The sequence below is a fragment of the Canis lupus genome, chromosome 32 (assembly GCF_003254725.2).
Source record: "Canis lupus dingo isolate Sandy chromosome 32, ASM325472v2, whole genome shotgun sequence".
NCBI classification, from domain to species: Eukaryota; Metazoa; Chordata; class Mammalia; order Carnivora; family Canidae; genus Canis; species Canis lupus.
In genome coordinates, this window is record NC_064274.1 from 28,172,961 (window position 1) to 28,188,709 (window position 15,749).

At 38.4% G+C, this 15,749-nt stretch overlaps 1 protein-coding gene across 5 annotated transcripts in view; it reads right to left on the bottom strand.

The window, feature by feature from the left end:
• Positions 1-384: 384 nt before the first annotated feature.
• The window catches only part of PAPSS1 (3'-phosphoadenosine 5'-phosphosulfate synthase 1), a 98,830-nt gene continuing 83,465 nt past the window's right edge, over positions 385-15,749 (bottom strand). For all 5 annotated transcript variants that reach the window (XM_025465831.3, XM_049105024.1, XM_025465830.3 and 2 more), the window contains 2 exons: positions 14,700-14,929; positions 385-1,104 (listed from right to left, as the gene is read on the bottom strand). In XM_025465831.3, coding sequence (XP_025321616.1) covers positions 966-1,104; positions 14,700-14,929 — 369 coding nt within the window. In that variant the 3' untranslated portion in view covers positions 385-965. The remainder of the gene's footprint in view (positions 1,105-14,699; positions 14,930-15,749) is intronic.

Genomic DNA, 15,749 nt, shown 5'->3' on the forward strand with positions numbered 1-15,749 from the left:
GTCCCAACCAAAACTATATATCCAGCTCCTAAATAAACATCTCCACTTGAATAATCTACTTGAGGATATTCTACAAAAATAAACTTGATACACTTCCCCCTCCCCAAATGGACTAATTGTTATCCCCCACTCCTTCTATCAGATCTCTGTTACTGGTACCACCACCTTAGGTGTTCAATAATACGAGAGATATTTGGGGAAACTGGTTGAGATTTTGGATAGACAGAGAATACATTATCATCTTCCTACTTAAAAATTCACTATGAAACACAGTTTAGGAACTAATTATTAGATTCCAGTAATGAAAGATGCCTATACTTCCCCTCCTCCATCAGATATGTTTCACAAGAAGGAAAGGTTATATATAACAAAACATCACAGAAATAAGAAGCCAAAAAGTTTAATGTTATTGAATAAAGAAAGTTCATTCAGGGCTTATACAGATCATAAGAACAGATTATAACAGCTAAGAGATCAATAGCTTATTGGAAGAAAGAAAGCAGTTTATATTTTCAATGTAGAAAAAGAAAATCTAATTGCTACAGATGTCTTGTAAAATTCCCAAAACAAAGTCTAGCCAAGTTTATTGTCTAGTAGGTTTTTTTTTCCAAGGGATGAAAAATGAGATTCAATGTGTATACTATTGGTTACCACTAATATAACAGCTTGAAAAAATCATAAGACAGAAGCATAAATATAATATAAAAAGACAAGATTTTAAAATTGTACTGTAGGAATATTAACTATAATAAGTGGAAAAGATACATTAAAACCAGCCTTGTGTTACACTAGTTCAAAACAAAACTCATAAGGCAGACCAAAACCAATGCTAGTTAAGGAAAAGTGGTCTGTTTTTAGGAAGGGTGTCCAGACAGACACCACCACAAAGAAATGCCAACAGTAACTATGTGGTCCCCTCTTGTTACTCAGTAAAGTGTCAAAGGTGGAGTGACTGGGTCAATAGCTTAAGCTTTCTCCAAGGATTTGTAGTATTCCATCAGCACGGTCCAGGCTTTGGGAGCCATGAAACCTTCTGGAGGTTTCTGGCCTTCTCGGGCAAGTTTTCGCATTCGTGTTCCTGAAATAAATTCAAAGTCTTCATGGCTGAAAGATAAAAAAGAAGATGTTTTCCCATTTTTAGAATCTTAATGATAGTGAAATTTTAAAAAGCAGTTGTTTTCCTATTCGTGGTAGATAAGCTTAATGGGAAAAAAATCTGGGTAAAACATAATACTTATAAATGAATGATCAATCTGATTTCAAATTTGTCATTGAATAAAAAACACCATGCTATCAAAAATGACATTTTTAGAACTAGGAAATGAATTTTAATTGAAATGTTTATTAGATCATTATATATTCACATACAATTGTAAGAAATAATACAGTGAGAGGTCATGTACTTTTTACCCAGTTTCCCCAATGATAGTATCTTGTAAAACTATAGCATAATATCACAATCAGATTATCAGCATGGACACAATCTACCAATCTGAATCAGATTTCCCCAGTTCTACCTGTACTCAATTCTCTATGTATTTAGTTCTATTCAATTTTATCACATATGTAGGTTGATGTATCCACCACAGTCGAGATGCATCAACAGTTCCAAAACTATGGCTGCCCTTTTTCAGCCATACCCATCTCTCCTCCTCACTTCCTCCTCCGTAGCCCATGCTAACTACTAATTTAGAAATAGAGATGTTTAAAAAACCCAAAAAAGTATTAAATCCAATTTACCTAGCACAGAATGAAAACTTAGAAAATTTGAATCTGTAAGGTTAAATGCATTATGGAACATTAAGAGAAAAACTATCATTTTTTTTTTCATAGCAAAAACAAGTATCAATAATTGATACCATCCCACTGGTAAGATACCATAAAAATAGTTTTTCTCCTCTTCTCATATTCAAAAACACACAAAGGTCCTTAAAACCATTAAGCTCTGAGCACCTACGCTATGCCACATACTGTCTACTAGTAATTTCATCCTCTTCCCTCAAACAAGGAGAGCCAATCTACATAGCAAACCAGGATCCATCAAAAGCTCTGCATCACTTAGATCACATGCTGTTTTTACTCCTTGTTAGGAGCTGTAGGTTTCCTTTTCACTTCATTATTTGTGGAGTTAGCCTGGGGGTCATAAATCATAAACTGCCACATGCTTCTAGAAGGATGCCAAGTATGTTTTTTAACTAAGAATCACACTTCCAGGAATCTACATTTAGGAAATAATCAGATGCACACAAATGTTACACATAAAGAAAGCTATCTGAAAGTTGTTTTAGGATGTAAAATATTGTTGTTGTTGTTTTTAAAGATTTTATTTATTTATTCATGAGAGACACACAGAGAGAGGCAGAAACACAGGAAGAGGGAGGAGAAGCAGGCTCCATGTAGAGAGCCCGATGCAGGACTCGATCCTAGGACTCTGGGATCACGCCCTAAGCCAAAGGCAGACTACTCAACCACTGAGCCACCCAGGCGTCCCAGGATGTAAAATATTGTAAGTGACCTGAAGGTTCTAAATAAATTATGGTACAGCCCTGAGTAAAATAATCAGGACACAAAACTTTATATGCAATACAAATGCAATTTTGTTAAAATATAGAGCATGTGGAGATGCAGCTATAAAGAAATATACCCAAATATTAATAGTGGTCATTTCCATACAGTATTATGAAAAGTGCTTTTAATTTTGCTCATGTTTTCTGTAGTTTTCTACAATGATTTTTATCAATATCAAAATCAAATAAAAATACAAATATCAGTAATAATTTTTACGAGTAAAAGCTTGTTTAAAAAAATTTCTACCCGGGATCCCTGGGTGGCGCAGCGGTTTAGCGCCTGCCTTTGGCCCAGGGCGCGATCCTGGAGACCCGGGATCGAATCCCACGTCGGGCTCCCGGTGCATGGAGCCTGCTTCTCCCTCTGCCTGTGTCTCTGCCTCTCTCTCTCTCTCTCTCTCTCTGTGACTATCATAAATAAATAAATAATTAAAAAAAAATAAAAAAAATAAAAAAAAATAAAAAAATTTCTACCCAAAGTGATTTTAAATAATTTTCTAAAAATTAACCTTAAATTTACCTAAAACCTCAATCACTTAGAATACTGCCCCTGAGGAAAGCAGATACATAAGGTGCTGCAATAGCATTATGCTTCCTATTCTAGTCTCACAGTAGTTATAATGGCTTTTAATTTATATTTACAGAGCAGGCATTACTTAACAGTAAAGAGTGTACGAACAGTAAAAAGTATATGAATGGTGCTAGAGACACAAAAATGTATACTAACTAGTGATTGGATACTTACTAGCTTTCAGATTAGGAACTCAATAAATATTAGGTGAAACAGAAAAGAATGAAATGGTGTATGTATAGAAAAATTCTACTGGTTCAATACAGAACCATGTATAGTCTTAAATGAGTCACTACTCTTTATCTTCTGACAAAAAAAGGGGACTACAGGATCTCTGATTGCTGGAGTTAATCTGAGCAACTTTTATGTTCCCTTTTACCTAAATCTAGATTACTCCCACTAGAGATTTCTACATGACCTTCATAATGATCTCTTCCATAATCATTTTCTGATCTGCCTTCTCTCTGATCTTGCTCAACTCCACTTTAGGCAGGGCAATGCACATACCACCTTCCTAACTGGTCCACTTAAATCTATCTATGAGCTCTCAGACTGTGGGCTCCAGGCCAAGAAAGACCAAGTACTCCCGATCCAAATCGTGTACTGGTTTCTCGTCTCTCTTTCTGCTTTTGTCTGTGTGTTCAATGACCCCACTGCTCACTTGACTTCTAAAGCTTGCAACAAAGAGGCTCTGTGTACTTCTTTCATGAGGCCAGGCCCTATGCATCACCAAATTTGTTAGTTCCTCAGATCACTACCTCTTCAATTCACTGCTGGCCCCATTTCTGGCCTTTCCAACTCCCCAGTGGGATACCCAGATTTTAGTGAATCCCCCAATCCCCCAAACTTAAGTTTTATTCTGGAATACTACACTTGTAGGATATCAGTACAAAACAGTGTGACTCATTTCACAAGAAAATCATCTCTTATCATTAAGCAGAAAGGCACTACTTTATTTTTTTTTAAATATTTTATTTACTTATTCATGACAGACACACACAGGGGGGCAGGCAGAGACACAGGCAGAGGGAGAAGCAGGTTCCATACAGGGAACCCAACGTAGGACTTGATCCCAGGTCTCCAGGATCAGACCCTGGGCTGAAGGCGGCGCTAAACCGCTTAGCCACCCGGGCTGCCCAACACTACTTTAATTTAGGCACACACCTTCCCCTAGTTACCCTGCAGGCTTTTCTTATTCCCTCAACTCTGAAAAAGACGTTAAGATATACATATGCATTCACCTCGACATTTCAACAGCTCTCATCTGCTTAGGTAAAATACCTTTTAAATGTCTATGTAAATTTTCAGTGATGATCAATAAAAATGAAAGGTTAACAGATACTGCTTAAAAGACGGATTCAGAGAGCTTCAATCTAAAGGCTCTCACTTCTATCATCTCTTCAATATGCAAGACAAGTCAGATCTTCTAAAACATACAGGCCCATGCAGATGGCTGGTTACCACAGCTGACACGGAAAGTAAGCCAACATCTTTCTCTTATACAAATGACGATCTAAAGAAAGACAAAGAAATTGACTGCATGTGAGATGGGTTTAGAAAAGAAGCAAGACTGCAAAAGGAGATGTCAAAACATTCAGTAAGGTTGGGTTAGAACCAATTTGTAAATTTATCAACACTAAAATGAAAGCAGAGTTGGAGAAAATGGGTAAACTCTCCAAAGAAAGACGACTCAGCAAAAGGAAAAGCATTTGTCAAAGGAGTAGGAAGAAAACCAAGATGACATGGAGGTTATAGAAGAAGAGAAATTCTCAAGTGTTAAAGCCACACAGAAGCTGAGAAAAATGATTGAAGGAAAGAAGAAAGAGTGATGATCTGGAGTTAGAAGACACGGTAGTTAATGCAGGAGGGTCTCAACCTTCTCAGTAAAGATGTGAAGACTGCCTTCTGCCTTAAAGAGTAACAAGAAGCTGTGCAGGAATGGATTAATAACAGCATCAACACTGCTGACTCCAGACCAGCCAGGTTACCCCCTGGGGGCAGGGCTTAGCAAAGCCCAGGTCAGAGGGGAAACCAAGAGGATAGAAGGGTCCAGATAGCCATCTGACTGTATCTAAACATCCTCGCTCCAACCTGATGTAAAATCAGTTAGTTTAGCTCAGGAGGTTCACTGATTGGCTCCCTAAATAAGCTTCACTGAGGAAAATTATAACCCTAGAGCTTTATGGCCACGTAAACTTTAAAGTTTGATTTCAACAAAGGAAACCTTGTGTCCCATGCATCAAGTGCCTGTTCTTGATGGCAATGAAAAAGAAGTGAGAGCATAGCTTGCAAGATGACTCTGTCCTGACTATTTGATGAAAGGGAAAAAGCCAGACCAATTATAGCTCTTTCTTTTCCCCACAATGCCAAACGATCTGGAACCCAGAAGTTTGCTTGCATTCCTTCTGAAATTGCATTTTAAAACCAAGGTCCCTGGGTACCTCTTTTCCTGATGCTATTTCACACTCCATCTGCCCTGCATGCCACAAACATTTCTTCATCACATGAAATGGGAGTTTCTATTCCCACATGGTGGTAGTTCCACTCCACCCTGGATACAGAAAACACATTTATTTCCTCTGCCTCATACTTGTTCTGTCACATAAGGGTTTTACTTTTTATCAGAAGTCAGGTGCAAGGACTTGGCACATTATCCATCATCAAATCGTATTTTTCACAGTTCATCTTAAATTAGATATCTTACAAAAATAACGAAATCTAGTAAAAACTCAGGCAGTTGGAGAATAATCTAAAATTAGCTCCCAACTTTACCTGTGAATAATCAAGAATCTGCCAGAAGCAGAAAAGGCCACTAAGTAAATGACCAAGAGGCTTTTACTACAAAGCAATTCTTATAAGCCATCTAATTACACTAGTTAACCAATCTCCCATGGCACCTGAAAAAAGAAAACACAAATATGTTTGATTTTTCTTCCTTCTCAAAACCACTTGGTTGTAGGTTCTCATAATCCACAGCTCTTAAAGGGGTTAGAATGGCAGGGAGGGGAAAAAGCACAGCATCTAGCAAGCTATGTGGGACCCTGTGGAATGGACCAGCGTCTTGTCCCACGTGGGATATAATAACTACATGTGGCCGGCATCTTGACAAACTCCAAAGTACAATGACTCTTGGCCACTTGTTGAAGATTTTAAATCTTTACAACCATCTGCTGTCTCTTAGTCTACATATGTGGCCATCAGAGCCACCAGCACGAGTTATACAAATGGACAAGAGCTGGGGTCAGCAGATGGCCCATCAAGTGTATCTTTTGAAGGTTCACACTCAATTAGATTGGCTTTTTAAAAAATGTTAACTAGACGATAAGCAATCTAATGAACTATTTTTGGTCTAAATAACTTTTCATCCAACTTAAAAGAAGCTCATATATGATACCGTGTAGATCAAAACACTAATTCTTAGGTGTGAGGTCAAAAGTCATCTCTTCAAAACCAGATTTTTTTTTTTTAAGATTTTATTTATTTATTCATGAGAGAGGCAGAGACACAGGCAGAGGGAGAAGCAGGCTCCATGCAGGGAGCCCAATGTGGGACTCGATTCTGAGACTCCAGGATCACGCCCTGAGCCGAAGGTAGACGCTTAACCGCTGAGCCACCCAGACATCCCAAAACCAGATAGTTATTTATGGCTTTTTTCCCAGGAACAAAAAACACTGGCTAACATCATACAACATAAATTTAACAATTTTTAAGTTTCAAACCAAAGACCAACTGAAATACACAAAAACTTATCTGGAACCTACTTAGCCAAAATCCTTAATTCATCATGTTTTCCTCCCAGCATTCCAATGTTATAAGTAAAAGCTAGAGAATAGCGCCTATCAGATATTCAGTCAACGAATTCCCAGGATTGTCCTAAAATGTACTGAAGTCAACTCAATCTTCTTTACCAAATAGGGTCATGAAACCTATACTCTACCACAGTGTGGAAGAATGGAGGTTTTTAACTGGGTGCCAGTGAACAGGTTTCAAAAGGATTCCAAAATATCTTAATGGGCAAAATGGGGATTCTGTGCTTTCAAACCAGGAAAGAGCATGTCAATTTCCACCTGCTTCCGAAAGAAGTCTCTGATTACTTAAGAGTGGATCCCAATTTTCAGAAAGCTAAACTCAGATGCTCTTAGATGCCCATCATCAAAAATAAAATTGGATGGCATGGGGTCCATGGCTGAACTCTGGTTATTGAAAGACTTCCTCCCAGCCTCCTGCCATGACTTATTCTGATGTCTCTGGGTCCTGCTTCCTATATACAGCCTGCTTAGTTTCAGAAAGTTATAGACACAGAAATAATAAATTTTCAAAGGGTTTTTCAAAATTAGGAACCCAAACAGCTTACGTATCCATGAGTTAACCAGAAAATTAGGTAAACCCAGGACATGGCTAGATAATGACCACAGTAAATAATTTCCTTTATGTTTGTCATCAGGATTTCTTTGAGACACATGTGACTATCCTCATTTATTTAGAAACCAGGACTTCTATTACTCTCAGAACATCTAGATCAGCTCCAACTATGAAAGTAAAAATAAGTCTGAAGTAATTAAAAAAAAAAAAAAAAAACCACACACTTGGACATGTGACTAATGATGAATAATTAAAAAGAAAATAAGTACCCAGATATGCCAATATTGTTGCAGACCTCTGATTCTCAACAGAAGTGATTTTGCAACCTCATCTCCCCCACCTCAGGGTAAATATCCTAGAATGCACCAGACCCCCCACCCAACCAACAAATTATCTGGCCCCAAAAGTCAATAATGCCAAGGTTAAGAAAGCCTCCTAATTGTCATGTTTGTTTGTCTTTTTAATTTTTATTTATTTATTTATTTATTTGACACAGAGAGCGAGCAAGTGAAAGCAGGGGGAGCAGCAGGCAGAGGGAGAAGCAGGCTCCCCACTGAGCAGGAAGTCCAACATGGGATTCAATCCCAGGGCCCTGAGATCATGAACTGAGCCAAAGGCAGATGCCACCTAGCGCTCCTAAATGACATGTTATTGAGAAAGAAATTGATTTGATATTGTTATAATAAGGAAAATCACAGTCCTACCCCCCAAATGGCAGAAAACATAAGAAAAGTGAGAAGATCCCAAAGTCACAGGAAAAAAGAAAAGCAGAAAAAACAGTCAAGACACAAAACACAACACTGCAGCTCTTTCCTCCTGGAACCCTGCAGTAAGCAAGATCAGTGATGACATGGCACAGCTGTATAGTCCGAGGGGAGAGCATAGCCAAGTCCAGCAGTGCACCATTTGAAGGTACAGATATAGAAAAACTATACTCCATGTGTGCTGGACAACGGGTAGAAGAGATGAGACTAGCTACCATCAGCAGATGCTACCTGCCCTCGGTGATACCCAAGGATGCAAGTGAGCTGTGAGGAAGCCTCTGGGCCAGTCAGGTTCTGTAGCGCGGAGGGGCCTGCATACCTTCCTCGGTCCGACCTGTGATGCCCACACAACCACTGGGACTTGTGGCACAGAATGGTACCAGAACGAACAAAAGGAGCCATTGGAATGTGTACACAGAGCTTCTAATAATGTGGAAAGATGCTCATGAAAAGTAAATAATTAAAAGCAGGATAAAAAATTCTACTATGTCTGGAGCGACTGGGTGGCTCCATCAGTTAAGTGTCTGCTTTCAGCTTAGGTCATGATCCCAGGGTCCTGGGATCAAGCCCTGTGTCAGGCTCCCTGATCAGCAGGGAGTCTGTGTGTCTCCCTCTCCCTCTGCCCCTCTTCCTGCTTTTGTTCTCTCACACTATCTCAAATAAATAAATCTTCAAAAAAAAAAAAAATTCTACTATGCTATAAATTCAACTACGTTAAATGAATATAAATAATAAAATCAAAACAGAAAAAAATGGGTGATGGCATGAGTGTTACTTTTAAATTGCTAATATTATCTTTTTCTCCTTTTAAATGCTTTTATATTTTTTTTTAAACATAGGTTGTTTTTTTTATTGGCTGGTCACTGAGGGAACTCATCCTATTCATTACTCACCCAAAAATGCATAAAAATCAGGGTATCCCATCCACCCAGAAAGAAGCAACTTTTTACGAACAAAGGTTTTAAAGAGCAAGAGCACGATTGTGGCCTATTTTTCTTCCACCAGGCTGGAGTATTGCTCTACTGGAATACCCAGATTACTCTATCCTAAGCTCTAAGGGAAATATTTTCCTGAGAACTGTCCCATTTGCTCTACTTTTTCTCTAGTACTTATATGATTATGTCCATTTACCTCATAAGGGTACTTAAAACTGGCCAGGGCTTTGGGGTAGAGAGAAGAAGATCTTTGGCCTTGTTTGGTTCAAGGCTACTTTGGTGTTCCTGGTAGTAAAGAGATAAATCTTCATCTAGTCTTCTAGCACAGCAGAATTCTAATTGGGACTTTTACATTGTTGGTTACCCTTCAATGTATGGCCCTCTCTCCTTGTCCCCACCACTTCTCACTTTCTGATGTTACAAGATGATTAAGTGCAGGACACGAGTACTATTGGATTTTATAATGAAAATATTACAACATCGGGGCAGCCTGAGTGGCTCAGCGGTTTAGCGCCTGCTTTCGGCCCAGGGCGTGATCCTGGAGACCCGGGACGGAGACCCACATCAGGCTCCCTGCATGGAGCCTGCTCCTCCCTCTGCCTACGTCTCTGTCTCTCTCCCTCTCTGTGTCTCTCATGAATAAATAAATAAAATCTTAAAAAAAAAAAAAAAAAAAGAAAAGAAAACATCACAACATCTCCTTAGGATGTCCTATCTATTTTTCCTAATATTAACCATCAGAGAAAATTTTTACTTTTATTTTATTCCTAGAAAACAAAAGCTTCTCACGGCTCTAGAATGGTTTCAACAGATGGGTCTATGAAAGGATGAAGACAAATAACATTACTACCACTAGGTCATTTGTATGGCAAAGGGGATTTGTGCAGATGCAATGAGTTACTAATCAAATGATCTCAAATAGCGAAATTATCTGAGTGGGTCTAACCTAATTACTGGGGCCCTTTTTTTTTTTCCCCCTAAATTTTTATTTATTTATTTATGATAGTCACAGAGAGAGAGAGGCAGAGACACAGGCAGAGGGAGAAGCAGGCCCCATGCACCAGGAGCCTGATGTGGGATTCGATCCCGGGTCTCCAGGATCACGCCCTAGGCCAAAGGCAGGCGCCAAACCGCTGCGCCACCCAGGGATCCCTTACTGGGGCCCTTTAAAAACAAAGACTTTTCTCAGCTGACAGCAGAAGGGAAAGTCAGGGAGATGTGAAGTATGAGACGGATTTACCATGAAGGAGGATTTATTGCTGGGATGGAGGTGTCCACAAGAAAGGACCTAAAATGGCTTCTAGGAGCAGAGAGCAATCCTTAGCCAATATCCAGTAAGAAGATGGGACTTCAGCCCCACAAGTGCAAGAAACTGAATCCTGCCAACAAGGGTCATCTTGGAAGTGGATTCTTTCCAGAACTTTAAGATAAGAGCCCAGCCTGGCCAGAGAATCCAATGTAGTCCACCCAGATTTCTGATCTAAAGAACTGTGAGATAATACATAGTATTGTTGCATTAGAAAGCTAACTAAATTAGCAACTTGGAAATGCTGAAGTATAGCTTTAAGAGTCTTCACACAGAAACCACTAGAAAAGATGAGCTTTCCTGTGGAAAGTATATAAAAGAAAGGAAGGCTAAATGAAAAAGTGCTGAGAGATGCCTACATTAGAGTATTTTTTTTTAAAGACACTAATGGTACATGAATTAAGATTTACTCCAGCATTGAAACTATGAAAATACTCTACTGATAATGTGGAAATAACCCGACCGCAATCATTTTCATCTACCTGTCTCTTCATTCACCCACTGCCATAAGGAACTCTTACTCATGTGTGCTTTTTGTTGAGTTGCTATTTTAGGATTCTGAACCATAATTTTGCATTTTTCTACCCAAATACAAAGATTTACTGCATAAAGGAGACATTACAAATAACTGAATTCTAAGTTTGTTTGTAATATCCGAAAGAATGGGGTTTTTAATCTTGTAGTCCTAAAACTAAATTTCCTTGAGTCACTATTACAGCAAATATGAACCTACTTAACTTCCTAAGTAAAAACAGATGATTTTTATCATAATTCCTATCAATATCTTGCTTGAAATCTTCATGAAGTTTTTTTCTCCCTAAGCCTTGTCTTACACTAATATTTAATTAAATCAAAAGCTACAAAATCATTAATTACATAAAAGCTGGCATTGAATAACGTCCATTAATCAAACATAAGACAACCTCATATGTGCATAATTAATAACTGTGTTTTCTCACTACATCAAAGACTATCGCCTTTCCACAAAATTTTAATCACTTTCCAACATATTCCCATCAACTTAATTATATTTGAACACAAATATAAAAAATTAGAAAACTAAGGCAGTTTTAAGGCTTCCCAAGTTACAATTTATTAAGATTTGGTAACTCAAAAAATTCCAAGAAAATGAGCCACTCATGCAACTAATATAGAATTCATCATTGGAAAATCTTATGAGAACTGATGTAATTATTTAGCTTTTGAATGATTAAAAGAGAGACTTAAAGCAATACTACACAGATTTAACAAAACATGAAAGTTATCAAGGGCTTCCCAGCACATCAGTCAACCACATACAGATGGGTTCTGGGTCCTGCGGGTGACTGAATCACCTGATAATGCATGCAAAGAAACCACAGTAATGAGACATAAGAACAAGGAGAAGTGTAAAAGAAAAGCTCAACTCTATTTAGTTTTGTTTCCTTAATTCACCAACATGCAAACTCACCTAAGTTTTAACTATCTGGCCACTAGCAGAATGATTCTATTTCTCTCCTTACTCTGTAACTAATCATTACTTTCAGAACAAGATTACGTTCATAACATTGTACACCAACTAAACAAGACAGCTGCATGCTGGATGAGAAGTAAAACATTGCTCAGCACAGCATTCCATCTCTGACACTCCATGTTTTATAAATTTGTAGAAAGCTATGCTACCCTCCAACAAGGGTTCTCGGCTGGGGAGCTTTCAAAGAACTACTGGTGTGTAGGCCTGTCCTCACAGTAATACGTAAATTAGATTCTCTGAGGGTGGGCCTACATAATCTTAACCACAAAAGGATAGGACTGTATTAGAAACTTTTTTTTTTTTTACTTTCCTTAATATTTAATTTATATCTTTAGTTTCAATTACTTTTTGTGGTGATTTAGTTCAAAGTTTACTCAAATTGCTTTTATTTTTCTTAAAATTCTCTTGTTAAAGCTCCCGAGGTATCCCTTTGGAAGAAAAGGCCCATGTGCAATTCTTAGCACACCCCTCTTACAGCTGCACTGTTTGTAAGACAGTGAAATTGCACTGTGTGTACACATGTAAGTAAATGTACACATGCATACATATATATATATATATATTAAACATACAAACAACATACACAGACATATATATTTTTAGGCCGAAACAAAACATGCCACGATTTAAAACTATTTCTATGTGTTGGCAAACACTGGTCTTTTATAAAAGTAAAAATGGTCTGGATTATTACAAATTCTTCTCTTGGTGTAGTTCAGAAGTATACTGGAATCTGGGCCACATTTCAGATCTTCAGAAAATAAGTTTAGAATAGCTCCTGTCTTGAATTCCACACCTAGGCCACAGAGTATAGGTAGGAGTTGCCTGCATCAGTTATATAAGCCTCTTCTGTTCATTGACTCGTAAGATTTTCCTGTATTTTAGCTATTGGTCGTCACTCTTAAAAGCCTGCTATTGCCGAAAATTATGCATTTGTTTTTCTCCAGAATTATTCAGATCATTAAATGGGAAGCCAATATAAAAATAGTATTTCTTTACCCAGCTTATCATTTATCACAAAGAAAGAAATCAAATAACACAGAACTTTATGTCGCTTTTAGAAACAAGAAATTGTTTTGATCTTTACAATGTTTCTTTTTCTTTCTTGTCCTCACCATTACAAAATGGGCCACACCAAATGAGGACACAGGGTCAGAATCAGCATTATTTCTGAACACAGAATTAACTGTAAAGTATCAAAGAAGAATGGATGAGGCTCTCAGATTAAAGGTTATTAGACCATGGCTGATTTTCAGTTAGCACCTGTCAGTAGAGGTAAATGTAAGAAAACACAAAAAATACTTGTGTTTTACTTGCTGAACATGAACTGTGATTTGTACAAAAGAAATAGATGTACTAAATAAGGAGATGTACATTGTACTAAAAAAGCATCAACAAAACAAGTATCTGCTAACATATAAAAATAACGATGCTACAGGATCATGGAAGTAACTACAGATTTTAAGTTAGGATGGAATCAACTCTTCCACTGCCATTATTATTATTATTTTTTTTAAGATTTTATTTATTTGACAAGAGAGAGGGAGAGGGAGAAGCAAGCTCCCCACTGAGCAGGGAGCCCAATGCAGAACTCGATCCCAGAATTCTGGGATCATGACCTGAGCCAAACTCTGCCATCATTTTAGAAAAGAAACAAGGCCAGAGGCACAGGGCTCTCTAGTCACAAAGCAAGGACAGGCCTAGAACCCATAACTTCCTATTCTAGAGCTTTACACTGCCACTCTAAATTTAGATTGATATTATTGATAGATAAAAATCAATACAACAGATACATGTTCATACTACCAATAATCTGTACTAAAAGTTTGTTCATTTTTCGCTCCTAAAATTTTTGAATAAGTTGTACTTTTATTTTAAAATATTTTATTTATTTGAGAGAGAGAGAGAGAGAGACTGTGTGTGTGTGTGTGTGTGTGTGTGTTGAGAGAGAATGAGCTGCGGGGGCAGGGGCAGAGGGAGAGCGAGCAGCAGACTCCCCACTTAGCAGTGCTCCATCCCAGGACTCTGAGATCACGACCTGAGCCAAAGGCAGATGCTCAACCGACTGAGCCACCCAGGTGCCCAGAAGTTGCACTCTTAGTAGTCAACAGCACAGGCTCTGGAGCTACACTGCTTGGCTTCAACTGCTGGGCTGCCATTTACTGCTCTGTGGCTTTATACAAGCTACTGAACTGTGTATGTCTCAGCTTACCACTAATCTATAAAATAAGGCTAATAGCAATACCATGGGATTAGTGTGAGGAATAATTAATACCTATAAAGCAAGTAGGAGAATGCCTATCACATAGTGATTTCACAAATATTAAATTCTCTCTCACTACATAAATTTTCTGGGCTTACCAGAGTAATCATCACTAAGTCTCTGGACTTAGTGCTCTATAACACACAGTAAATGACAGACACAGAAATGTCAATACTGCCCTTAAGAACTCTGCAACAAAATTCCTGAAATCATGAACCACGAAATCAGATTTACTTTTTATTTCTGCTTCTAACTGCTGGAATATTGAGAAGTTAGTCCCTAGGTTGGGTCTTTCTCTGAAATGGGTACAACAAAGCCTGCCATCAGAAAGTTATTGCAAAGCTGGGACAACATGGTGATATCCCAGGAGCAGCTTAGATCACAAGGTGTTTCATAGATTTATGAATATAAAACTTACTGTTCAGAGTCATAGTAGTCCATACGCTTCTTTTTCTTGTTGTAAGCTGCAACTCGAAAGGGAACTATTTCCAAGGTAATTAGGCCAGGGGCCATTGTCAGCACTTTAGCACCATGAGTTGGCTCATAAAGATCCTTCCCTGTTTCTGGATGAGGCATACCAGCAGGGTCTCGTCCAACAATGTAAAAATTGGCTCCGGCAACCATCCGTGCTCTGCAATGCCACTGGACCTAGAATGGAAAATTTTCATATCCAATAACTATGCTTTTATGCCAGTATCTAGAAGTAATAAACAGATAATAAATGCATGTATACAGGTAGCCCCCAAATTTATAGTCCCCAACTTTATGATGGTGCAAAAGTATACACATTCAGTAGAAACTATTTCTCTAATTTTGAATTCTGGTATTTTCCCAGGCATGCAATATGCAGTAGAATCCTCTCTCATGATGCTGGGCAGGTGCAGTGAGCCACACTTCCTAATCAGTCGTGCAATCACGAGGGTAAACAATCCACACATTTACTACCATTCTGCACCTGTACAACCACTTTGTTTTTCACATTCAGTACAGCATTCAATGATATTATTCAATACTTCATTATAAAAGAGGTTGTGTTAGATGATTTCGCCCAACTGTGCTAACATGAGTGCTCTGCACATTTAAGGTAGGCTAGGCTAACTTATCATGTTCAGTAGGTTAGATGGCAAAACACAATGATAAAATACTTTTATGCCTCATACATGCCACCTCTTCCTCTAATCACTCTGAGATTCAGCACTTCATGAAAATTCTTCTCATCCACTCTGCCCCTTCACTGTAGATACATAAGACCTTTGCTAGACCAGACTCAGATTTTTTTTTAAGATTTTATTTATTTATTCATGAGAGACACGGGGGGGGGGGGAAGGGAGGGATAGAGAGACAGAGAGAGACAGAGAGAGAGAGAGAATGAGAGAGAGGGGCAGAGACACAGGCAGAGAGAGAAGCAAACTCCATGCAGGGAGCCTGACGTGGGTCTTGATCCCAGGTCTCCAGGATTACACCCTGG